This window comes from Myotis lucifugus, unplaced genomic scaffold (genome assembly GCF_000147115.1).
Source record: "Myotis lucifugus unplaced genomic scaffold, Myoluc2.0 scaffold_59, whole genome shotgun sequence".
Classification (NCBI taxonomy): Eukaryota; Metazoa; Chordata; class Mammalia; order Chiroptera; family Vespertilionidae; genus Myotis; species Myotis lucifugus.
In genome coordinates, this window is record NW_005871107.1 from 1937392 (window position 1) to 1965180 (window position 27789).

General features: G+C 36.6%; 1 protein-coding gene across 1 annotated transcript in view; it reads left to right on the top strand.

Moving 5' to 3' along the window:
* Window positions 1-27789, top strand: part of COL19A1 (collagen type XIX alpha 1 chain) — a 277248-nt gene that overhangs the window by 18410 nt on the left and 231049 nt on the right. Inside the window, 5 exon segments of the mRNA XM_023754306.1 lie at window positions 15422-15545; window positions 17355-17630; window positions 21521-21601; window positions 24789-24914; window positions 26270-26332. Of these exon segments, the coding sequence (XP_023610074.1) occupies window positions 15422-15545; window positions 17355-17630; window positions 21521-21601; window positions 24789-24914; window positions 26270-26332 (670 nt within the window).

The following is a 27789-nucleotide window of genomic DNA, read 5'->3' on the forward strand; positions in this document are numbered from 1 at the left end:
TTTTAAGAATATTGTTATATAGAGTTTTAAAATGCATGAAAATATGTTCTTCTACATCATAAGAACATATCACAAGAAGTTATCCTTTCTCCAGAAAATTCAGAGATGTTAACATCCTATATAATAAAAGGCTAATATGCAAATCAACCAAACAGTGGAACGACCGGTCGCTATGACACTCACTGACCACCAGGGGCAGACACTCAATGCAGGAGCTGCCCCCTGGTGGTCAGTGCGCTCCCACAGGGGGAGTGCCACTCAGCCAGAAGCCAGGTTCATGGCTGGCAAGCACAGCGGCGGTGGCAGAAGCCTCTCCCGCCTCTGCTGCAGCGCTAAGGACCCCTTGGGGGATGTCCGACTGCTGGCTTAGGCCCACTCCCTGCAGAGATCACAGGCCAGGCTGAGGATCCTCCTTCCCGCAGTGCATGAATGTCATGCACCAGGCCTCTAGTATTTTAATAACCAATTGTTTTATATAGATAAATGTGTACTAGTTGGTTTTCAACATTGGAAATTCCTCAGATAAAACCTGAAACTGCCCCCAAAACATGGAAGGCAAGGAGAGACCCAAGAAAGAGATAGACCAGTCTGGACTGGCAGGTGACAGGTTTAATAAGCAAGGGCACTGACATATGAGGTTTGTCTTGGGCATCCACAAAACGAGTAGATCTCTCTATCTGTCAGCCAGTATCTTAAAAGTTTATACAGTTAAGTCCTCATTTAACATCATTGATAGGGTCTTGGAAACTGTAACTTTAAGCTAAGCAATGTATAGCCAAGCCAGGTTTACCATAGATATAAACAAGAGTTAAGTTTCTATGACATATTTTTGGTCAAAAAAAATCAAACTTCTAAATAAACACTCAAACCAATTATAATGTTAAACATTGAACTAAATGTGAGCTGCATATACATTTAAGAAAGATTCATACAAACAAATAAGATAATTACTTTCCAACCTGATAATTCCAGTTTTAAGGGTGTGGGTAGCTGGGGCCTATGCTGGCAGCTCAGGATGCAAAGCGGGATCTACCCTGGACAGTACATCTTCCATTGCAGAGCATTCTCACACCCACACCCACACTCACTCAGACTGGGATAGTACAGATGGGCCAGTTCACCTCATGTGCACATCTTTGGGATGTGGGAGGAAACTGCAGTGACCAGAGGAAACCCACACAGACGTGGAGAGAACGTGTAAACTCCCACAGACAGGGGCCCTGCCTAGGAATAATTTTTTTTTCTCATCAATGCTATAATGAATGAAATTACATTATTCAAGGACCTCCTGTGAAAATGGTGGCAGAAAGATGGAAAACTCTAATTGCCAGGTCCAGCTTCCAGATTAAACCGAGGTCGCATTCTCTCAATGACCTCCTCAAACACTGCTAAACTGTAATATTATATGAAATATTATCAGTTTAGTATTTCCATTTACCAATTTCGGGAACATTTACTATTATAGTCATCAAATTTAAATAAGCTGTGATTTTCCTTCTTCAGATTTCATATAATTCAAGATTGCTTGGGGGAAAGTAAAAAGTATCAATAATTGATCATATGTATATAGATTCTATAACACATACCAATTTTATTATATTCTATTATTTTGTTTTATTTCTGAAAGACTGTTTAACATATCTACCATCTTAACAAATTTTTAATTGTACAATATATTATTGTTGATTATAGGTATAGCAGAACTGTAGAGTTTATTCCTATTTTATTATGGCTAACTACATGCAAATTATCTCATCTTAAAATGTCCTTATGCCATTATCTTGAAAGTAGCAAGATACCAGTTAAATGTACTACTTAGGAGTAATAATAATGCGGATATCATCATAAAGTAATACAATTAAGTTATTTTATTTTGGTAATTACTTGGGTCTTGACAGGCATTGATTAATCTACTATCATATTATCTGTAGATTTGTTTTCTTTCTTCACAAATTTTTTTATCCAATGAATCAAATCTTATAAGAGAGCTTTTGCTTGGGTGGAGGTTATATGCATCTATGGAGTGTGAACTGAGGGTTTTCAGAGTTTACAAAAGAAAGCATGGAGGAACATACTGCAGTCATCTTTAATCTTATTTGGTCTATAGAAATACTGTGAGGATTAATTAGTTATTAGCCTTTGACATTTGCCAATGGTTAATGGTAATGGTTAATGGTTATAAATCTTAGTATAAGCATGACAAATTTATGAATTAGCCATAGAATTGACTGTAGTATGATGATGTTTTGTTATACTAGTGCTTAAGTATAATTTTATAATAATTCTACAGATGTTTTTGTAGATTGATAGGAGTCCTTCTTTCATAAAATAACATTGAGTAGTCTAATTCTTATTATCAGGCACAGAATCGGATAGTAAGATACAATTATGATTTCAATGATAAACTTTATTATCATTTTAATTTTTTCAACTTAGCCACAAAGGCTAATCAGAAAATAAGCTTGACAGCCAAAGAGCTGCTTTTGTTATTTCATTGACTCATATAAGTTGGGTATATCTTGTCCATTGCCTCATTTTAGCAAGCACTTATATTTCTATAATGCATTTGTTCCAGATTAGGTGAAATTCTTATAATTTTAAAATTAAAAAAATTTCAAATAATTGACTTTAATAATTCTACTCACCATGGCTATATCTTTGTAATTTGAAAGCAATCACAGGTTGGGTAAAATTTTTAATTAATATGTATAACTGAGATAGTGCCTTGTAGAATTAACATCTTGTTGGTTGAATAGGAGATTGAATTGACCAGATGTTTCATACCCAAGTTATTTCTCTTATTTAAACCATCCACCTTCTGCTCTCTACCACAGAATTTCTCTGCTTCAGCTGTCCTATCTCCAGGCGACCCTCCTGTTTTCAAAGATTAACCCCTTCATGTGTGCTCTTAATTTCTCCCAGCCAACCTTCTCTAAGACATCGATTTACCCATGATCCCCTTTACTCTTCTGTTTTCAGCGCCCCTCTCCACAGTATCCCTCTCTTTTAGTCTACAAATATATACTTAACCCTCCCCTATCCCACAAGCATTTTCCCTTGACAGTCCCTTTTACTCCCAAACTTTCCAAAGGAATAATGTTACTGACCAGTGTTACTTCTTCACACACGCACGTCTCTTAACTTACTCGTATCTGACTTCTTGAACACTGGAAATTTCTCTTTCAAAGTTACCAGTGACCACGGTCCTGAGTCCAATGAAATGACCTAAAAGTTGCTCTAAAGTGCCTTTGTGTACCCATCCTCGATTTTTATTACCTGAGTGCTATCTAGTAGTAAGACTTGTTTTCAATGGGAATTCGTTTACAATGTCACAGTGAACGAGTGCTAATCATAACAGGCAAAAGATTATAAGAGAGTCATCCAAACTTTGTTTTCCCATTAACAATGTATCTGTCAGTATCCCCTCAGCAAACACAAAAGGGCTAAGATTTCAGTCTCTGGGGCTGTGGAACTCAAACAGCATCACCCAGCTTGCAGGGAAGGCATTTCAGACAAACCCTCCTGCTAGCCAAATTGCTCGTAACGTGACAGGTGATGGTGGATGTCAGCTGGGAAAGAAATGACTTACTATAAACTCCAAGCATCTCTCACTTCACTCTCAGGAAATGTAACTTGTATCTTATTTCTCTTCCTGGAAGATACTCAGCAAGTCAAAGGCCCCATTGATACTTGTAAATACGGAAGTTCTTCATAAACCCTGCTTCACGCTTATTTAGAATGGAATAATTAATTTGGAAGCCAATTCTTGATATTTAAAAATAGATTTTTAAATTTCATTTTAAAAGATAAAAAAAGGTTAGGCTTGCTAAATATGATCTGGAAAACTCAGTTTGGCTCTACCGAAATAACACTTTTAAAAAAAGGCTTTGCTTCAAGGATTATGCTATGAGCTATTTGAAGAATTACCTCTGGAACTGTTATAATTAGTAAGTAAACTATTTAAACACTTTGTTTAATAAATGTATATTACACTTAATTTTTGGAACACCATTTACAAAATGAAATTCCTCTACAATAATTGTGTCCTCTTGCTTTTCAGTTTATGAGAACTGACATTGTGAAAGTTTGTTAATAGACATATTTTTTTTTTACGTATTTCACTCCTTGCAACACATTTCTTATTACTTAGAACAAAAAAGAAACTGGTAGTCCTGGGTGTTGCTTCCTTACCCTCTCATGATGTAGTTTGGTTTTATTCTTTATATTTTCTATGCATGAGACAGGCATGTTACTTGCCACATTACAAACTATGCTTCTTTTAGAAATGTGGAATAAATACATCAAATTGAACTTGCAGTATAATGAAATTACCAATTATTTAATACTAGAGGCCCAGTGCACGGATTCGTGCACCAGTGGGGTCCCTTGGCCTGGCCTGTGGGGATCAGGCTGAAACCAGCTCTCCAACATCCTCTGAGGGGTCCTGGATTGCAAGAGGGTGTTTCTCGGGTGATGCACCCCAGAATCAGGCTCCCTCCTCTCTGGTTCCGGGTACGTCATCTGAGAACCGCAGCTGCCAAGTCACCGCAGTTCGGCAGCTCCTGCTTGAGTGTCTGCCCCCTGGTGGTCAGTGTGTATCACAGCTACCGGTTGAAGTGTCTGCCCCCTGGTGGTCATTGTGTGTCATAGCTACCAGTTGGATGGTTGAACAGTTGGACAGTTGCTTAGGCTTTTATATAGAGAGAGATACTAAGAAATCAAGAAATGTATGAGCTTCATTATGGTCTTTATTTTTCTTGTCAGCAAACCACCAGGGCCTAGTTGTAGAGAATAAATGAGATCTACTCCTTGATTTCATCTCTCCATAAAACAACTTTTTAATAAGTACTTGCATGTACTTTAAAAGAGTGAATTATTTTTTAACATTTGTGGTTTTCCATGGCTGCCATGCTTGCACTGCGCCCCATCTGGGAGTGCGAGCAAGCAGTTGACCCTCTAAGGCAGTTCTGCTTGTTTTGTCATTAATTGGGACAGCCAGGAACGCCCATTAGTTGTTCAGTTAACATCCTTCTGTCCCTGAGAGATCAGACACTTCAGCTTCAGTAAATTAGTATTGTGACCAGCCAGCTGTGTTAGGCATTGATTTCATACTTCAGGGGATGAATGGAATGGAAGCTAACCCTGATTCCTATGCCAGGAAAATATTAACGTTGCCTCAGTGCTAAGGGTTCTCTTTCTTTCCACAATCATTTGAAATAGTCACATTTGTGATGGTGATTTTCACTTTTTAAGGAATCACTTGTCTTTTTAGTTAGATTACCATTCAATTGATGTTCTTCCTGATATATCGCTTCTCACCAGTCGGATAAACACAGAGGCAATTTTTATCAGAATACTTCAAACTTTTCTTCACATTACATGGTTATTGGTATATAAACTGTTTTCATAATTCTCACTACTTCCTGAAAACTGCACTCATTTTTAAAAAATGCTTGGTGAGAAATCCTAATCTTTCTGAGAAATGACCTCTAAGGAATATGTAGAAAATATTCCTGATTGGTAATCACCTTCTGTAGCATGCATATCTTTCCTAAAACCCAGCAGACAGCACCCCTATTTTAAAGTTATTACTGTGTGGTTTGCGATACTTCCTGATCTGTACTCAAACTACCATTAGGGGGAGGAACTGTAAGAATCTATCCCTCAGGGCCACTGGTCACCTAGGATTTGCAGATGTCAGAATGCATACTTTTCTCAGAGCCCAAAATATGATTTATTGTTGTTTCTATTACAGTATGATTGTAAACATTTTGATTATTCATTTCTTGAAATTAATGTTTTATATTTATTTACCTCCCCCCTAATCCACCCAGTACTCAGAAAAATAGATTGCTTTTCTCCCTTATAGTCCCCAAAACATTACTTTTAAGTCTGGTTGGAAAAAAATGAAGGAAATTTTATTCTTAACCCAGAGGATGCAATTAACTTGATATACTGGAAAAAACTGACCTTGGAATTAGGAGTTAAGAGTTCATGTCCCATCCTGACCTCCATCTGGTGAAGTGAGGGTGGAGCAGTTATTTGACAACTGTGACTTTAGTTCCTCTTTTATGAAGTGAGATGGTTGATCTAAATCACTAGTAAGGTTCCTTTCAGCTTTAGGAGTGTAGAACTACAGGGAACTATTATGTGGGGTGTCCTGAAACATTTCCGAGGACTGGAGAATTCTGCCAAAGCACACTTTCGGTGAAGTCTTCCTGGGGCAGCTAGTCCATTTTGTAGAGACTTTCAACTTCTGTTTGAAAGTAAGAATACTGACCGTGTTTGTTCCCAGACTTGTTTTGTGTCAGCTTTTCAGCTTTTTTATTAACCTGCTGTAGAATCCCATAGGGCTTGGTTTTTCCTTCTGCTGTTTCCTGCTGAGTGTGATGAAGCACAGCCTCATGAGGCCTTAACTTTAAGGCATGATGCAAGCTAACATATTTTATATGGGATACAAGTGTTTGGGACCTATTATGACTGCTCATAGGCATCATTATGGACTTTCCACGAATGGAATAAATTGTTATGAGTACTTCTTATGTGCCCGGTGTTAGTCTAGAGCAGTGGTTCTCAACCTTCCTAATGCCGCGACCCTTTAATACAGTTCCTCATGTTGTGGTGACCCCAATTTCATTGTTACAAATTGAACATCATTAAAGCATAGTGATTAATCACAAAAACAATATGTAATTATATATGTGTTTTCCGATGGTCTTAGGCGACCCCTGTGAAAGGGTCGTTTGACCCCCAAAGGGGTCGCGGCCCACAGGTTGAGAACCGCTGGTCTAGAGCAACAAGTCTGGCAGAGTTCCTGTTTCCATGGACGCCACATTTAGTTGCTGGAGACAGACAATACATGTATAAACCAGTACATTTAAGAAACATGTTGGGTAGTTTTAAGCCTATGAAGAAAATGAAACAAGGTGCTAGATACTGACTGAGGTGAGGACAACTGTAGACCTTTCAGAGGAAGTGACCTTAGAGACCTGAGTAGTGAGGAGACCCATCTAAGTGAAGACTTCTGGGAACGGCCATCCCCGGAGAGGAAACAGGAAGTATAAAGGCCTAAGACCTCAATGAACCTGGTGTGTTCAAGGAACCAAATTCAGGTCATTGTAACTGGAGTGTGGGTGCCACACCAAGACGGAAATAGGAGATGATGTGTCAGAGGAAGGCAGGAATCAGAGCACATTAGGCTCTGTGAGCCATGATCTGGGATGTGCCTTTTATTATAGGACCCAGGGAACACTGTAGGAAGGTTATAAGTAAGGAAGGGACCTCGTCCGCTTTACATTTTAAAAGCTCATTCTAGCTGCTCTGTGCAGGGTAGACTTTGAGGGAGGAAAAAGAGGGAGACCACACTATAACAGGGGGCCCAGGAATGGTGGCACCATGGATTAGGGAGTGATAGTGGAACTGAAGAGACGTGGGCAGAATCAGGATCTATGATGGCGGTACAAACAATAAGACTTGCCAATAGATTGTATGGCATGGAGGATAATAAAGGCAAGAACCAAGAATTACTTTTAGGTATTTGTCTGGAGCACCTAGGTGAATGGCCGTGTCTTTTAATAAGATGTGGAATCCTTGTAAAGGGATGTGTTTGATAGAAAACAATAAGTTCAATTTCAATTATTTAAAGGTGCCTTTAATATCCAAGTGGAGATGCCAAGTGGAGACAGATATGTGAGTCGACAGCACAGGCAAGAAGAATAGTCAAGGTTTATCTTGGTGGCATCTCCCCTTTGGCCTCACCTCCTTTTTTCAGGAACTTTCCTCCCATGCTTCCACTGGCTCAAGGTGACCCTTTTGCCATCCAGGGCTCACAACAATGGCATCTCCTCTTGGTCTGGCTAACTCAGGTGTATTTCCTGCTCTGGTTTATTGCTCTCTCTACACATTCCCCATTTAAACTTCCTTGCTTTGTGACAGTCCCTGTAGATCCCAGGTCTGTGCTTTCTATGGTGAGAATTAATGATAAGACAATTTGTTAGTAATGTGTGGCTGGTTTCTAGCGACTATTTTAATTGTTAATGGTAACAGAACTTTTATTTTATAAACACCAGCATTTTCCAGAGTGGAAGAAAGTTCTAATAGTAGAATATTAGGTGTTTTGGCTTGACAGTGAAAGTACTTCATAGTTAGGGAGGATGTTGGTATCTCTGAATTTATAACCACATATACAAAAGACAAGCATGTAGAATATTATTAAATAACAATTATACATACACAGAGTGTATGCTTCCTCCATCTCATGCCAACATCTTTCTTATTATATAGATACCTTTTAGACATCATCATTTTATTGTATTTCTTAATGATTTTAAATAAATTTTGACCAGGAAAGGATTTTTCATTAGTCAAGTGAGAAAGAAAAATCTAGAAAATGTAGTTAATATGCTATTTACAAATGTAACCCATTCTTAAAGTCTGATACAGTGTATTTATTCCTTGTTAATAAGATGTTAATTTTTATCCAACTCCATAAATACAAGTACTAATACTTTGTAGTCAGATATTCTATTTGCAGTATATGGAGAAGATAGTAGGAAAAGTGTATTTCCATTTGAAGTTTTTATCATCTTGTCTTACTCATTATGAAGACAATAAGTTGGGAGTTATAGACTTTTATGATTTATTTTTTACTCATAATAGCAAAAATAATATTTTAGTGTTATTTCTTCCTCATGATTGTCCTGGGAGAATATAAGATTAATAAATAGGTGGTTTTAAAGGTTAGTAGTGTTTTTTAAAAGGATGATTAGTACAATTTATGCAAATTGCAAGAATTTGAAAATAGAAAAAATATAAAGAAGAAAATAAAAATCTCTCTTAATTTTAACACCAAGAAGGGAAGCATTGTAACTTTAAGGTCTTTATGCTATAAAATTTTTATTGGGGTCAGCGTCTCACTGGTACTGATTGTCAGGTCTGGACATGGCCTTCCACCATAGCTGGTCATTGTAAGGAGTCCCATTTCGATCTTCTGCCACTTCCCCTACAGTTTAATAGTGTTTTCTTCTCCTTTATGATTAAACAGAGTGCTGCTATACACAGAGAACATTAGAGAGCAGTTGAAAACTACATTCTAGATATTTTCAACATTGAAATAAGTTACAAATTCAAAGGAGTTTAAAGTGTGTGAATTACAAGCCTTCAAAGACACTCCAGATTATATCTAGGACTAGCCTTCTCAGGGGTAATGTAAAGAGGATTCCACAGGTGGCATTTTTTGGCACCTTTGGATAATTTGGCATGTCTGTAGTTTGGCTCTCTATGAGTTTAGTTAGTCCCATTTAAAAAATCAATTTTAGATTAAACATTTTGTTAATTTGGTATACCTCACCAAATATTTAGGTGACTTTGGTTAATGACAAGAGAAATAGACAATGGGAAAAAAATTTAATTACACTTAAATTTCACAAAACTTTGAGCTTTTCAAATATATATTAATTTACATGGATGACTTTTCCATTGACAGTGTATAAAGTAGAAGGGAAGTTAGAAACTATTTCATTGAGAATTTCTACCCGAATATATATATGAATGAGTTTGGCAAGTACAGATCAACAATATTTTGTTAATGGGAGTATCACTGAATAAGCAATGGATAGAATTTCTTATAGGAAATTACACTCCATTGAAAAATATTCAAGCCTGGATATCTTAGACATAGCAAGCTGTCATTATATCTCTCTGGTAACAGACCAGTAATCCAATATGGCCTCTTTTATAATAGAAACTTTGGCAAGACCTAGAGAATCTTTCTGTCACAGTAAGTGTTTGTGCTTGTGTGGTATAAATTAGAAACATAGTCTGTAAGAGCAGATATATTCTGTAACATTGTTTTTAAAACAGAAATTTTTCTTCAAAAATTATAGTCTTGGCAAGCAAAATCAATTTGGCCTTGAAAACACATCATGAATTTCTGAAAGGGAAATATAGTAATTATAAAGATTTTTATCCATTATAAACAGGCTAAGAAGAGTTAATTTTTCTTTAAACATTACTAAATTTATTTCAATGTATTATCTTAATACTATATTATACATATTAACATTATTACTATTAATATTTTGCTTTATTATATTTTGTCACCAAAGAATCTTTTCATGCGATATAAGTATTTTCAATTTTTGAATGAGATTTTAAATTATTGAAAAATAACTATATTAGGTTTTATTTATGTGGTATTAAAGAATCATATCAAAATTAACTATATTGTCATCAGTTTTATTTGCTGCATCAGTCGTTCATTTCACAAATAGTTATAGAGTGTCCTTTTGACACTGCACTTAGGTTTTGTGGTTGATACAAAGAAATTTAATGTTGTTTTTGCCTTCGAAGAGTTTGCAGTCTCTTGCTAAGATGTGACAGGTGCTTGTATAGATATAATCTTAAGTAGAAAGTGAGGAGAAAGGTGTTTTCATTATTTTTTGCTTTGTAATGAACTACTGCAAAACTTGATGACTTAAAACAACAATGTATTATTTCTCATGATGATGTGCTTCAGAAATATGAATAGGATTCATCTACATGTTCTGCTTCAAGAGGTGTTCACTCAGTGGCTCTCTTGGCTGAAAGCAACTTGTAGTTGGGCTAAACTGAAAGGTCCAAATAGGTATTACTGATGCAGTCAGCAGGAATGGCAAAGTAAGGAGCTTAGAAAATGCATTCACTCATAAAAACAATGATAACACAGGCAAAAATGCCCCAAACCAGAACTCTGGAAATTAACCAAGCAAGCTTTCTGGCATTCAACTTGTCTTATTTACATTCCTCTAACCTCTACATAATGGTAGACTTGAAAACCAATAGCTTTATAATCTCAAGTGCAAGCTAGCAACCATTGGAGGAGGAAGAATGGGTTTGGAGGTCAATAAAAACCCCATTTCTAGAGAATTTTCATTATTTTACCTGACTGGTAGTTAACTGCTCATGAGGATTATCTTTATTTGACCTAACTCAGCGCTTATCCAGTAAGGACAGCATCTCTCCTGGCATTTGATGAAAATAATCAATAGCGATTGTGTAACATTGCAGCTGCCCAAGACAACACTTAACGACTCGGGCAAATGGGAAGATGATAAAAAGATTTTAAAAGGAAATGTCCATAGAAATCATTAGAAAGTTCCAGCATATTTGTGAGAATCCAGACACCGATGTGTATGTAAGGGCTTTGTGGGAACAACGCCTCCCAACGCCTCCTCCCCCCGCCCCCAAATTTGAAAAGGCTCTAAGCTTGTAGCTCTGGCCAGATTTAAAGCTCTAGACAAGCATAAAGTGAAGGCTAAGGAGAGTTATATACTGCCTGCTTGAGCATTGAAGGCATTCTCCAACATGCATATATAATCCCACAGCAGAGACTGGGATTCTTATAGGTCATAAGCATTTAACTGTTCAGTTATTAGCTGACCACTATATTAACTGAGCAGAGGCTTCAGTGGGTCACACATAACAGAGTGCACACTCTGAAAAATTAGTTTAGGAACATGATGAAGCAAACAAGCAGCAGCAACACTGACAACAAAAATAAATAGCAACAACAGCAAATCACCAGTGGGTGGAGAATAATCTGATTCCCAGAGATGCCATGTTATATTATTTACAATGTTTATTTTTTTAAATAAAAAATTACAAGAAATGCAAAAAACACAAACTATGGTCCATACAAAAAGCAGTTAATAGAAACTGTTCTTGAGGAAACCTACACATTGGATTAACTTAGCAAAGTCTTTAAATCAGCTATTTAAAATATGTTCAATTTACTACAGGAAACTTTCTGATGAACTAAAGGAAAGTATACAACTGTTGTCTCACCAAATAGAAAATACTAATAAATAGAAATTATTAAGAAGAAGCAAATCAAAATTTTGCAGTTAAAAACTATAATAACAGAAAAGAAAGCTTTATAAGAGGCTTCAAGAACAGAGTTGAAGTTGCAGAATAAAGAATCAGAGAACTGGAAGATAAGTCAATTGAGTGATTTAGTAGGATGAACAGGAAAAAAAGAATGAGGAAAAATGAGCAGAACCCTAGAGACCTGTGTGACACCCTACTTTAGCAGCAATTATATTAAATACTAGAGGCCTGATGCATGAAATTCATGCAAGAGCAGGCCTTCCTTCCCCCGGCTGCTAGCACTGGCTTCCTTCCAGCACCCGGGACCTGGGCTTTCCTCTGGCTGCGGGCAGGCACCCAGCACCCGGGCTTCCCGTAAGGACATCTGGTCTAATTAGCATATTATGCTTTTATTATTATAGGTAAATATTCAACACTTAAATAAAAAAGCAAAGATTTGCAGAACAGATAAAAACGAATGCACAGTACATCTACATGCTGTCCAAACAAGATATGTGTTAGGGTCTTTCAATATAGACCATTTCAAGACCTGGTTTACTACACATAAAACTTCTTATGAGGCATTTTCATTTTTCACTAAGAATAGAGATATATGGTTCAAATTACTAAAAGTTTCTTCAAAGTTCCTTGACATTTCTGTATTCCACACTTAAAACAAATACATTTTATATCAATAAAAAACATAGAGGGGAAAAGATATATCATGAAAGCCGAAATTGAGAGATCTTGAGTGGCTTAGTCAGCTTGGGATTCACAAGGTACCATAGACTGGATAGCTTAAGCAACAAAATTTTATTTCTCGCCGGGCCAGTGTTGCTCAGTGGTCAAGCATCAACCTGGGAAATACCAGGACTCTATAGAGAAACTGCATGTCCCTAGAGACATAATCTTCCTACATTAACATTTGAGGAATTCTCAATGAAATCCATCAGTTGGTCATGCTTCGCAGTAAGGCTGGTTCATTGATACACTGTGCCAGCATGCATAAACTTTGTGAAGTTTCAGTGTTTTATTCTTTTTTAAAAATATATATTTTATTGATTTTTTACAGAGAGGAAGGGAGAGAGATAGAGAGTTAGAAACAACGATGAGAGAGAAACATCAATCAGCTGCCTCCTGCACATCTCCTACTGAGGATGTGCCCGCAACCAAGGTACATGCCCTTGACCGGAATCGAACCTGGGACCCTAGAGTCCGCAGGCCGACGCTCTATCCACTGAGCCAAACCGGTTACGGCTCAGTGTTTTATTCTTAAATATACATGGACTACAGTGAATCATCAGGGATTAGAGTATAACTTCCAACATGGAAGAGAGAGCCAGACTATTAAATAGGAAAAACTAACTTGGATGAAGTGGAGACATTCAAGGATGCAGAGAAAAACAGGTAGAAGCCCACCAAATTGATAACGTCAGAGATTTGAAATACTGAAGTCAGGATAGTTTGCAAAAGAGAACAAAAGAGAATTTTTTGGAGGGGGGAATAACAAAAATTAATGTTGAATTGGGAAGTAGCCAAAAAGTAAAATAAATAAGGAGATGGAAAAATATAAGAGAAAGAGTAAGAAAATTAGGTCATTAATATAAATGTTAAATAATTGTCTAAAAGAGGAGCTCCTGAATGAGGGATAAGAGAAAATGATATGGAGAAAATTAAAAAACTTACACATTTTTTTTCTTAGTAATGTACAACCCATATTGAAAGATGTGCTCAATATAATGAATGGAAGAAAAAGTCCAGGAAACAGTATGTCAAATTTTATAAAAGTTGAGATAAAGATATGATCCTAAGAGCATCAAGGTGGAGAGTGGAATACAGGAGGCAGGACTTGGAAGCAAGGTGGAGACACAAGTTATTATTGCAGGTAGTGGTGGTTGGGGGACCTGCTGTATGGGTTGAGATTTTCTTTTTAAAAGAGTTTTGATGCAACTTGTTCAAAATTTCCACTTGGAAGTTTATGTTTTGGTTTCACCTCTCACTTCCACTTTGCCTGGTTGTTTTTGATTGATTTTTAATGAACAATATTACTTAAACAAGAACAGTAATGATCATTATAAAATTTAGTTTAATACTGGTGTCTATTCAGAGGAAAAACAATTTTAGAAGCTTGCTTTTATTTTGATGCAATGGAAAACCAATAATTTCCTAATCAATTTTTCACTTAAGAGGGGATATAATAATGTAGATGCAATAAAATTGGTTACCTCTTTTTCTCTCTCTCTCTTTTTAGTATATCTTCAAAAAGGATGATAAAACTAAAGAATACATGCATAGTATATACATGGATATATATATATTCCCCCAAAATGTATATACCCACTTTGAATAATTATAAAGGCAGTGTTTATTAAAATACATTTCATTTTCAAAATAAAGCTATCAGCTGTTAAAGTGTGTATACATTTTTGGAATACTATGTATATGTCCATAAATGTGTGCATGTGTTAAACCCAGTAAGTAAATAAGAACTTCAGGTCAGCACAGCTTTTTCATATTATTTTCTTGATTGCCCAACTACATGTGACTTTTTCTTTAACGCAAAAAAACCAAAAGTCAGGAATTCTCCATGACACTTTGGTTGTCAGTTTCAGTAGTTAGCTGGCAGTTTTAGTAGGCCCTAGTGTAATATTCAAAGTGGCATCTCAGTGCATGGTGTTTTATTTGTGTAAACAGCTTCTGGCTATGGCAGTCCTTAAGAGAATTCTTACCTACTATTCCTCATGATTTTTTAAAAGAGAAGCAAAATTCCTGCCTTGCAGAGTTTTTACATACAATACAGATAAATTTAAAACCAGGCTTGGAGGAATGTGTTTCTCCTTGTTTTTCCCATCAATGTCTAGATATGAGGCATATTCATTGTTAATTTTTTCCCTGAGTTTCTTCATGAGTCCAGGGAGACTAGTGAAATAAGATAAGTCAGAAGGATAGTTGGATTTCGGCTTTTCTCTGCTACCTAGTGAGAATCTGCTTATTTCATTTTCCTTAGGAATGAAAAGTAAGCTAAAACCTCTTTGTTTTCGTTGTGTGTGTGTGTGTTTCAGTCTTAAATTGAAGTCGGTATTAGGAACTTATTTGCAGGAGTTTAATATGATTAAGCTTATTCTTTGGAAAACATACATTTAATTGTTAGCAGTGTTCTTTGAAATGCTTTGTACTTCTCTAAATTGACAAAACCGAGAGGTACTGTTTATCCCTTTATAAATCTCTACTGTTTGCCAAACTGCAGCGAGTTCTGAGAGTCTCCTCTGTTGGAACATCTTGTTGAGTAAGGCCATAACATAATGTAGTACTGTGGCCTACTCACTTGCTTTTATATACCCCAAGCTTTCACTGTATCATACCAGAAGATATAAAAAAGGGAAAGAACAAAAATACAATTACATAAGCATGTTGCTTCCATACATCTGCTAAGTAGATTACTATAAAAATGCATAATGAATCCTACATTTGTGGAGAAAAATATGACCAAGATATTGTGTTATGTAGAACTTCATACCTAGATTTTCTTTCCTTGCCTTCTTCGTTTTCCCACAATCCTTCTGTTTTCCTCCCACAGTAAGATATTTCCCAAAGGCCTTCCTGAGGAGTATGCCATAGCAGCCATGTTTCGTGTACGGAGAAGCACTAAGAAGGAACGGTGGTTTCTATGGCAGGTTTTAGACCAGCAGAACATGCCACAGGTAAGGAACCATGGAGTGGTGCTTAGGCCAAGTGAATCTTGGCACTGTGTGTACAAATCGGGAACATCCAGATATTCTGTCTTTTAGAGGAATCATCAACAGAGAAATTCAGGTATGCTCACAGTGAGCATGATCTTGCTGAAATCTGTAATATAGGAGTCTGGTAGGTGAGACAATATTATTTTTCCTATTTACTTTTAGATTCATATTTTGTCTAAAGACACTCAAACTTCCCTTCCTTCACAATTGCTTCATTGACACGAAGTCCACTTCACTGATAACTTATCTGTGATTATTTCTGATATTATGTATTATTTTTAAAAGCTGTTCCTTGTTTCATCTGAAAATCTTTAGTGAACTAAGAGGGGAGATATTAGTTTTGATGCCCTCAGTAAAAATTTATTGAACACATGCTCTATGCTAGTTAGTGACAAAGATAAGAGGTTTAAAAAGTGTAATTCCTGCTCTCAGGAGCATATGGCTAAGGGGATGTCATCTAGGAAAACAGCATACTAGAGCATAATACAATGTGACAAGTGCAGTGATGGAGGTAAGCTCAGTTAGGTGGAGACTATAGAAGGACAGCTGCCCAAAATGGGGGATGGGGAGAACAAGAATCTAGGAATACTTGTCAAAGAGATGGCTTGTGGGTGCTCCAGTGAGGGGAGATAAGCATTACTATTACTTGTTGGCACCATACATCTGTGATTGTTTCTATACACATTCATTGGAATGGTCTTTTAATTCATTAATACAGTTATAATTTTATGATGAAAAGATGAACCAAACTGAGTCTGTCCTCTATGAAAATGTATTTTCTCTGCACCATGCGAATCATCTAAGGTTAAAGAAGTTGATCTCAGTTTCCAAGCCACGAAAAGTTGTCATCGGTGGGAATGGGGTTCTTGGGGTACTGCTGGAATAAGCATTCCGGAGGCCCCATGGGAGGATGAGATATGGTAGAAAGCTTTATTTCCACAGAATTACATCCCTTCCGTAAAGCTAAAATCAGAGCCAGTGTCCAAAGTTTCCTTTCCATGTTCGAGCCAGGTCCAGTTCAGTAGCAGGCTGGTTTCAGTCCATTAGTCCATTTGTGTGGGGTCCCCATGGCCCTGGGCCATGTGGGCGAATGCAGGAGAGTGCCACAAGCCCAGAGTCACACAAGTCCTAAGAGTGCCAAGAGCCACAAGAGGAACCAAGGGAGTGAATTCTTTTGTTCAGGGGGTTAAATATCCCAATTTCTTGCCCTTGCAGTGGCCATGCCCATTTTGGCCAATGACCATTGTTCTCAGGTATCTTCCCTATGTCACTCCCACATTTATGTGTCTGTCTCCCCTTTGTTGGTCCTCTAGGTAGTGTAAAGTTGCAGTTTCCTGGTGAAGCTGTCTAAATGACATGCCTATAATATCTGGCCTTCTCTTTGCTCCTTTTCTGTTATTAATAACTAGGTTAATTACAATGGTATCAAAGTGATCATATTCTTATTCTTATTAAATTAGTAGCATTTAATTCTTGAGTGACTCATACAGAAACACACACACACACACACACACACACACACATGCTCCTAGGTGATCTGTTTAGAAAGGAGCATATTACATTCACCAGAATACTGCATATTTAAACCATTATTTAGCTGGATATTTTGCTCTTCTTTTATGTTAACCAATCTGGAGGACACAGGTGTTATCTGAGACATTTTCCTAAGTACCTCAGTTTACTAACATGCATGCCGAGTTTTTATTTGTGTGCTTTAATAATTTCAAACACTGATTTTAAAATATTTAAAGATAATTTGCATTTTTGCAGGTTTCTATAGTAGTTGATGGTGGAAAGAAGGTGGTGGAATTTATGTTCCGTGCTGCTGAGGGAGAAGTGTTGAACTACATGTTTAAAAATCGAGAACTCCGTTCTTTGTTTGATCGTCAGTGGCATAAACTTGGCATTGGTATACAATCCCGGGGAGTTTCACTGTATATGGATTGTAATTTAATTGCAAGCCGGCACACCGATGAAAAGGATGCTGTGGACATTCAAGGAAGGACTGTTATCACCGCACGAGCTTCAGATGGCAAGCCTGTGGACGTGAGTTGTGATGTTGATTGTAAAAGAGAAGTAGTCAAATTTCTATATCAAAACAAAATATCTTATTTAAAACTTATTTCTTTAATTACTATGTAGGACATGGCCTTCTTAACACTGTTGAAATTAATTTTCCATCAGATATGAGGTTAGCTATGTACTGTATTTTCACATATAGTATCTTCTGTGTATTTTCACCCATTTTTCTTTCACCCATTTTTTTTCAGTCTGTGAATTTAAAAGAATTAGGGCATGCCTTAAAATATAAGGTTGCTAAAATTGAATTTTAGTAAAAGTGAAAATATAGTACAAAAAGGAAGCCTGGTGTCTAGGCTTATATGTTTTGAATAGAAAGGACTGGAAAAAGATGAACTTTAAATGGTTCCAGATTATCAAGTACAATAGACTATTTATTCATCCTCAGAATAGCAACTTCTTTGTATTGCAGACTATTTTTCATGAGCTTATAATGATTTTTCAGGGTTCCAGTGGACTAAAACATAGCCACCAATTATATCAGTAGGTCATTTTGATGAGAACAGTTAGATACCAAAACACTCTCAGATGAAAAGTTCCTTTAAAAATTACATTTGATATTCAGGTGATAAAGATTTATAATTGACTTCTATATAGAAGTAGGTCTGTAATCTTTACAAAGTGAGATATATCTGACTGATGAATTTACATTTTCTTATGAGTAGAATCATGGGAAATCATAGAACCATATAAAAATAATCGGAATGCAGGTCACCAATAGGAATTGATATTGCTGTCCAAAGTACTGAACAGTTCAATTTTATTTCAAAAGTATAATTCTTTTCAGATATATATTTGGCCAGCTAATTTTACACACACACACACACACACACACACATTTTTTCTTTTTTAAAAAGATATATTTTTATTGATTTCAGAGAGGAAGGAAGAGGAAGGAAGAGGAAGAGAGAGTTACAAACATCAATGATGAGAGAGAATCATCGATTGGCTGCTTCCTGCATGCCCCCTGCTGGGGATCGAGCCTGGGACCCTTCAGTCCACAGGCCGACGCTCTATCCACTGAGCCAAACCGGCCAGGGCCACACATGAAATATTATCTTTAAACTGTCTTCTCTTAGAGATAGTGAAAAACTCAGTGAGAATGCCATAACGGGGGTTCAACGATGATCAGCAAAATAGGCAGAGCAGAAGACCATGTAGGGACAAGATATGGCATCATGGATAGTGCGTTAGCTTGGGGATCAGACAGTTGTGGTCGTAAATCCCATCTCATCTACTTAACTGTATGATCTGCTAATTTATCTTGTTAGCTGTTAATTTATCTGAGTCTCAGTATCCTCAATTATAAGAGTGTCAATAGATATAATTACTTGTTATTGTGTAGAGTATGTATTGTAGTGCCTAATATGCGATCGACTCTCTGTACATTCATTACTCAGGGCCAGACATGGCATTCAACCCTAGAATAAGAAAGTAAGTAGAAGAATAGTATCTTCCATTCCTGCCCTCAAAGTTCTTGAAGGCTAATGGAAGGATTAAAGTCTATGTCAGTAAATGATAACAGTATTACTTGAAATAACAACAGTACTAGCCAGAGCTTTCAGAAAGGTCTTTCCAAAGAGAGGAATTGGAGATCATCTGCTAGAACAACAGACATGTGACTCCCAGCAGTACATGGAATGCAGGTAGATTGGAAGTCAGCTTCAGGGAATTCTAACAACAGAAGTAGGGAATGGCAGTAGTACCTGCTGCATGTACCAGAGTTAGGGACTGGAATCTGGTCTGTATAGGACTAGAGAGAGCAAAGTGGACTCTGGTTCTAGAGAGTACAATGAGAGAAAATCATAATCTCCAGAGAGAAACAGAAACAAGGGAGGAACAAGTTATTGCAAGAGTGGGGGCCAGGCTCAGAGCTCACCCTCTGAAAGTTGAGTGTCTGTCCAGTCATTAACTTTCACCCATGGAAAAAATTCAACCAGAATCTGAGGCTGAAGAATATCAGGTGTATCCTTATAAAAACACATAATGTGAAAAGTATAGTGTTGTATAGTAGTTTAATAGTTCAATATGGAATCAGTTCATTTAAGGATAAAATGAAAGGCATGTCACAATGATGCAGCTTTTAATACTAAATAACAGATAAACTGCTGAAACTTTAAGTGGACTAATTTTTTATTATCTTCTTACAAGTTCTATGATTCATAAGATCTGTTGTAATTGAAAATGTTTTATTTATTCAGAATGTATATTATTGAAAAAATTCTAATGATTGGGTTTTATTTTACATATGCTACTTGTGTGCTTTTATGAGAAAGAGATAGGTGACAATACTGGTAGAAAGGATTTTTTTTAACCTAACAAATCCTGTGTGATAAGGGTCAGTAAAAGACAGCCTAAACATTCTCATTCTAAAGCACTGTGTCAATGAAGGACTCTAAAGTAACTCATGAATAACAAAAGCATGATTAAACTTGGCTTGATTGTAATTTCAGTATCATGGGTACTTGATTAGGTTTAATAAAAATTGATTATCTTCAGTTAAGTAAAATAATTCATATGAAAGGCTTAGCACTGTAGTTGTACATAATAGAATTTCAATATTTATTGACTATTTTGATAAAAATGATGATAAATAAGGTTTAGTTAAGAAAATTAATTGTTGTCCCACTTCTTCATTTGACATAATGGATATGTTGCTGCCTGGTATTTCATTAGACTATGTAAGACAGTGTATTTAAACTTTATAAATAAAATGTAACTTCAGTAACCTTGGAAAAAGTTGTAGAAAAGAAATTAAATCTCATAATTTTGCATTGGTTGCAAATCTTAGGCAGCTCATGAATTCACAAGAGGTCTGGAGTTCTTAATGCTTCCTATGAGCTGAATTGATTTTGTTTATCTCAGTGTAGACGGTCAGTTATAGTGTTTTTCCTCTTTTTTTTCCGCTTTTTTGTGTTGTTAGGATTTAGAACTGCAGATGTCTGCTTTCTATTATCATAGGATTAATTATTATAATATTACAGTTGGGTCTTTCTGTAGAAAGTGCTTATTGACCTCAAAGTAAAGCATAATCTAGCTCTGTTATTTTGGGAGACAGAGAAAGAGACAGAGAAAGAGGCAGGGAGGAGGAGTGGAGGCATGAGATTGTTCCTGCCCTATTTTATATGTCTAGTCATCATATGATTAATTATTAATTATGTTATTAAACTTTCAACCACAAAGTAATTTAAAATAGCCTATTTAAGCATCTCTCATATTGAAATTTTATTAATAGTCTGTACTGTTTGCTTGCTCTTATGTGGTTGTTTGATCTTGCATTTAAAGGCATGATTGTATTTTCCTGGAACTACTTTAATTTCATGTCCAAATGCCAAAAAAACATGAATCTGCTGAACAAATAGAAGGAATCAATTATTTTTGTAAAAACTGTGCATCCTGCTCAAGACTGTGCCAATTTAATATAAAGTCCATAGGTATTAGACAGAATCCACGAAAAATAGATAAAAACACATTTTTTTTCTTATTGGGAAGTGACCATCTTTTTCCATTTCTCAAATAGGTCTGGAACTATAGATAAAGCTTTTTCCAACATCTGCTCAGACTTTTGATTTTATTGTTTTTCAGAATATTTATTTTGATATAGTCTTCATTTTGTGGGCAATTGCTTTCATTCCTTGATTTCCATTATATATAGACTCATCTCAATAACTGAATCTATTTCTCAAATGGTCCATAAAACCATGATCCTACATTAATAAAAATATTAAAAAATATCTACTGGTAATTTATTTGTATTAGCTTCTTTATTTCTTATCAGTTAAATTACCATAGTTCTTAATGCCTAAATGTAATTTTCTAAAAAATTAATGATATATCTTTTACTATTTTTTTAATAGATTGAACTTCACCAACTTAAAATCTACTGTGACTCAAATATCATAGCTAGAGAAACTTGTTGCGAAATATCAGATACTAAGGTAAGTTAATTTTCTTGGCATGTGAAGATGGTAGAATGCCAGTTGTCTAGTCTATAGAGCCCAAAAGTAGGGCAGCAGCTAATAGCTTCTGTTGAAGCCAGGTGAGTAATGTGTTCCAAGTAAGAAACCCATCTTAGAACTCTCCCATAGTTCTGTTAGATATTTTAATCCCAGTGTTTCATTCTGAACTTTGAGAATTATGTATCCTCATTTTGGGTTCAACGTAAGTGAAAGACTATAACAGTAGCATCATCATTCTCCAGTTACAGGGGTGATGTTTATTTTTTTATCTCAGATTTCTCAGAAGTTCTACACTTACCAAAAAAATTATGTGATATTTTTTATCAATAGTTTAATAATGCAAAAAACTATTTTTAACTTCTTATCACTCACTATGGATAATAGAATAACAATGTGACCAGCTGATTCAAAGCATAGATAAGTCTTTCAAACATTTATGTTTTGCTTATGTAACTTGGTTTTATAAATCATATCTCCAACCCAGCTTATGGCTTTTATTCCTAGTAAAATGAAAGCCAGCCAAATGTCTTTCTATAAATATCTAAAAAGATAATTTAGAATGCCAGTCTACAGCCTTGAAATACCTAGACTTCCTGGAGTCACACATTTAAATCTTGAAGATGGTAATTCTCCAAAAGTTTTAAAAAATAATCATCCTTTTGTGAAGAGCTCTTAATATAATAATTTTCTGTTATTGAAAAGTAACATAATAATGTTTTGATATATCCAAATAATATATATATTTAAATATATTTTTGTTGATTTCAGAGAGGAAGGGAAAGGGAATGATAGAAACATCATTGATGAGAGAGAATCATTGATCAGTTGCTTCCTGCAGACTCCCCACTGGAAATCTTGCATAGGCATGTACCCTGACCGGGGATGGAACCGTGACCTTCTGGTTCATTGGTCAATGCTCAACCACTGAGCCACACCAGCTGGGCCCAAATATATTCTTGACCAAAAGTTACTACTCTGTGTTTTCACATAATAGACATTTCCAACTCAAATTATGAGAAAACTCTTTAAGCAAGTATAGGTGTGGAGACCTCACAAATTATGAAAAATAACTTTAATCATGTTTTAAAATTACCACTTAGGAGTTAGTTTTAAAGAGTATAAAATAAGATAGAAATTCATCTCTAACTATGGAAAAAATAACAAAAAAACACTTATTTTTCTGCTGATAATTATTTAGAGGGACATCAGCATTATGTTAATGATTAACAAAATAGAGCAACCTACATTTTACAAATGGGAATGCATAGTTTGGAAGATAAATAATTATATAAAAGCCATTTAAGTGCATCTTCTATAATTCTTACATCAACTGTTATTTTGTATGTGCTTTTAATGTGTTGAATTTAAAAAATTTTAATGTACTTGCTTAAAAATATTTTGTTCTGGAATTTCAAATCAGACATGCTTTTTATTATTAATATTTTATAGCATATTTCAAAGGTGAAATTTATTCAAAATAATCTATAGACATACTTCTTTGCTTCTATTGATTCAATTTTCTGTATCTGAAGCAGTCCAGTTTCATAACTGCAGACATAAAATGAAGAACAAATAGCAGAAGGAGGAAATCAGGAACATTTGCTGAAAATAAATGAGAAATGTGATTCAAATTTTGAGGGCCAATTAATTAAATATGTGTCAAATCAAAACCAGAGGTTTTACAAGGGAAGAGGTCCTTGTACATTTTATGTTTCCTTTAGGCACTTTTTGGAGAGTGTGGACAGTTTTATAGTGAAGGCTGAGACATACCTTTAAAGTCATTTAAATCCCCAATTTAATATAGTGAATCAGAACAAAATTGTGATCTCTAACTGGGTCTTGGTTACCTGACTGGGAACCTATGGGGCAGGAACTGGCTAAGAAATTGTGTCAGATCGTATGTGCTATGTGGACTGTTTTGGTGATAATCGCGTTTCATTTTAATGTGATTTTTATACTTATGGACTCAGAAACATTAAGATAACTAAATAGCGAATCATTAACTCTGGAAAGAGTCAATGAGATAGCACAAGTGGAGAGACAGGAAATGAGTCCCAGTGTTTCTGGGTGCTATTTTACTTATATTTTGTATTGTTATCACAAGCATTAGAGTACTACCCAGTTTTCAAAATAATTTGTTTTTGTCTTAAAAGTTATGCATGTTTATTATTAAAAACTTGGCAAATATAGCCAAATTCAAAGTCGAAAGTAATATCAACCATGATCATACCACAGTAAAGAACCATTGACAATCTTTTAGTTTTGTATCCTGACAATATTTTCCAAACATATCTAATTTGTAGAATGCAAAGTCATGTGTGAACTCCTTCCCCTAAATTGCAAATTCGGAGTTATAAACGGTGGTGAGGAAGGAGCCTGGTAAATGATGTTGAGAGAAAAGGATGTGTTTATCCTCTTTAGTCTCTCCATCTGGATTGATTTTTTTTTTTGAGAAAGAGAGAAAAAAAATTCACTGCTTCATAACCAAATTTGTCTTTAATGTTGTCCCACATGTACTGAACCTACTGAATAAGTATAAAATTCACCACATGTCTGTGATAGTGGAGATTTTTAATAACTTTAAAGGACAATGGACTCGAAGAAGATATACTTTAATTAAATATATAGCATCTTACAGTGTAAAAAAAATTTTCTTTTCTACTTTTACACGCCTTGACAATCATCTTGTTGAAGTAAACTATGTCTTAAAAGTTCAAATTACATTATCTTGTTTTAAATTTTGTTGTTTTTTTCTCTCTTTATTGATTAAGGTATTACATATATGACATATGTGTCCTTATTTTGATCCCAAAACACATTTACAGATGTTATTTGTGTAAATTATTTTATTGTAACAATGCAATTATTGTAAGTGTTTTTTTACTACTGTACTTTGTCATAAAGACTCCTGTAATTGCTTTAAAATGTCTCACCGAAACCAACATTTTGATGCATTTCTAGTGTGTTGTCAGTGTAATAAAACACAGGGGACCTAGTGAAAGAGCAAAGTCATTATACACTTTCACATGCTAGTGTCAACTTTTGGTTAATTAGAAGGTAGTTCTAACAGGTAACCTCAGTCATTCCTAGTTGGTGGGAGCCAGTGTTTAGAATGTCAGAATGTTTGAAATTCGCCCATTTCCTAAAGCCTCTTTTTGGATTGTAGTGCTCAGAGCAGGATGGCATTGGAAGTACTGCATCAATATCACTACCCACTCATGCCAGCAAAGTGTCTGCATATCTGCCAGCAAAGCAGGAACTTACAAACCAGTGCCAGTGCATTCCAAACAAGGTATGCTCATATTAATCTATGCCCACTCCACACGGAGAAGCCACTCCACACGGTGAGCCAGCCCCTTGAATGTGGCCCTGGTGCACAGAATGTGTTTTGTCCTTCAGTGCTAGTTGAATCAAATGCTTAAGCCACTGAACCATGGAAGTTGATTAAGAGAAGGGGGTTGGACCAGGCCAAGCATGGCTCAGTGGCTGAGCATCCACCTATGAACAAGGAGGTCACGGTTTGATTCCCAGTCAGGGCACATGCCCGGGTTGCAGGCTGGATCCCCAGTGTGGGGAGTGCAGGAGACAGCCAATCAATGATTCTCTCTCATCATTAGTGTTTCTACCTCTCCCTTTCCCTTCTCTGAAATCAATCAGAATATTTTTTTAAAAAAAGAGAGATAGAGAGAGAGGGAGGGAGAGAGAGAGAGAGAGAGAGAGAGAGAGAGAGAGAGAGAGAGAAGGGGTTTGGGGATTTCCTGAGTTTTTATCTGGATGGTCCTGAGCCCATCAGACCTTTTTTCCGGGTGTGAATTAGAATGAATAGGAAGGTGAAGGGAGGAACAACCTGTACAACACACAAGTATTGAGTACTTTACCTGTGCCAGGAACAGGCTTCAATTCTGGGAGTTCTCAGTTGAAGAAAACACAGTGCCTGCTCTTCAACACAAATACATAGTAATTCTTTGTTGTGTGGAGACTACTTATCCAGTATCCCTGACTTATAGCTAGCTCCCTCTGTCATAACGTGTATGGGAAATACTCAGAGAATCTGTCTCACTTGCACCAATATGGTCCTGTGGTCAGGAAGTCTGGGCTCCTGGACTTACATTCACTTCTTTTGTGGATGTAAAGGCCTGTGCTTAAAAGTGGGCTAAGTATGGTTTTCCTCTCCACCCCTCTCCACCCATACCTGAGGAAAGGAAAACTTGCTGCAGTGCCTAGAGAGGCTGTCCCCTAGCACTGTGACTTCATGCATGCCCTTAGGCTTAATGCATCCTGTTACTGTTTCACCCATGGCTGGAGGAGTGGGGATCGGGATTAGGTGTAAGTTTAGAGGAATCTTTTATTTCCTGTAGTGACTAATGCTGTATAGAAAGCTCCACAAAAGGCAAGTACAAGGTGCAAGGGCCCCACAGAGGAGCAGCACGTGTCCCAGTCCATGGAAGGCCGCATGGAGGAGCTGATGAGGGAGAGCTGTGAGCCTCATGAGCAAGGGAAGAAGGACATTCCAGTGGAGGGCCCAGCATCAGCTCAGAGGGAGCAAGGATTTATATCTTACTATTGTTGGCATAATATTTATAAACCACTTATCTTTAGCCCAATGTGACAGATTGTTTGATAACACAGAAATTCATTTTTGCTCAGGGGGAAGCAGGATTACCCGGAGTACCAGGCTCACCTGGTCAGAAAGGGGATAAAGGAGAACCGGTAAGACCGCCCAATACTGTTGGGGTGAAAGTGGATTTGTTCAAAAATGACTTAAAAATATAATTTTCTCATTTTTATATTTGTATTTGGATTCAAACCCAAATCTTTGTACCTATAAACAGTAAATAAAATTCTGACACAAGCAAGTTTAGTTTTTAGTTGTGCCCTAGCCTTCTTTAACATTCTCTTTTTCAGACACTTGAGTTCTTGCTTCTCTATTCTGCTGATGGGTCCCCGCTGAACTTTCTTAACTTAATAAATGTATTCCCTTCACCCATTCTCTCACCTCTCCCATTACCTCCCCCCACATCTGGCAACTGCTGATCACTGGCATGTCACTAGTCATTTGGTAGATCCCCTTGGAGGAGGAACAAGGGAGCCAGAGAATAGTCTCATAGCCTCCTATACAAGCCTGTGCATGACCACTCCCTTAAGCATTAAGCTATTAGAGTTAACATCTAGGCCTCAGTTGTATTTCTTTTTTTTTTTTAATATATTTTATTGATTTTCTACAGAGAAGAAGGGAGAGGGATAGAGAGCTAGAAACATCGATGAGAGAGATGGATCAGCTGCCTCCTGCACGCCCCCCCGGGGGGATGTGCCCGCAACCAAGGTACATGCCCCCAACCGGAATCGAACCCGGGACCCTTCAGTCCGCAGGCCGCCGCTCTATCCACTGAGCCAAACCGGTTCAGCGGCCTCAGTTGTATTTCAGCTACAGGCCTAGTGACATGCCAGGGGAGGAAAAGTCAGGGAAGAGTCCAAACTTCATGACCAGCGATATGTAAGGTCAGGGTGCCTAAACCGCATGACCAGCATGACCATCAATATGCTAGTGGAGGAAAGGTCACTCTGGAGGCAAGATCCTAGCTCATTTTGCCCTATGCACCTCTTACTTGCTTTGAAAATGATCCTTAATAACCTTGTCAGTGGTTTATTTTATACAACAATAAAATATATAAAAAGCTTGTAGTATCAGAAACTGGCACATAATAGATATACAACAACTATGTTTTCTCTGCTTTCCTATCTACATTGTAATTGTTCACATGTTGAAGGAAGGTGGAGATGATCCCTTTAGGTTGAATGTAGTTTGTTATGTGACTTGACATAACAAGATGTATTACTTGACATAACAAGATATATGTATTACTTAATTATAAATTTTGAGAAACCTTACTGTGATCTGGGGCAGCTTTATAAGAGCAAATTTTACTTTTATTTATGTCCATGTACTATGAATTTGACAGCTATTTTGCATAACCATGTAAGTCCTGTCCCACCTGAGTCACAACCCACCCATGGCTTTCTATCTCCATCAAATAAACACTAAAGCTCTAACCATGGGCTTCAAGGTTTCACATAATTTGTAGAACTCATCCTACCCCACTCCTCACATCCTGAATCGTCTCCTACCCTCTCCTCTTGTTCACTCCTGCTCTCAGGTCTCTGCACCA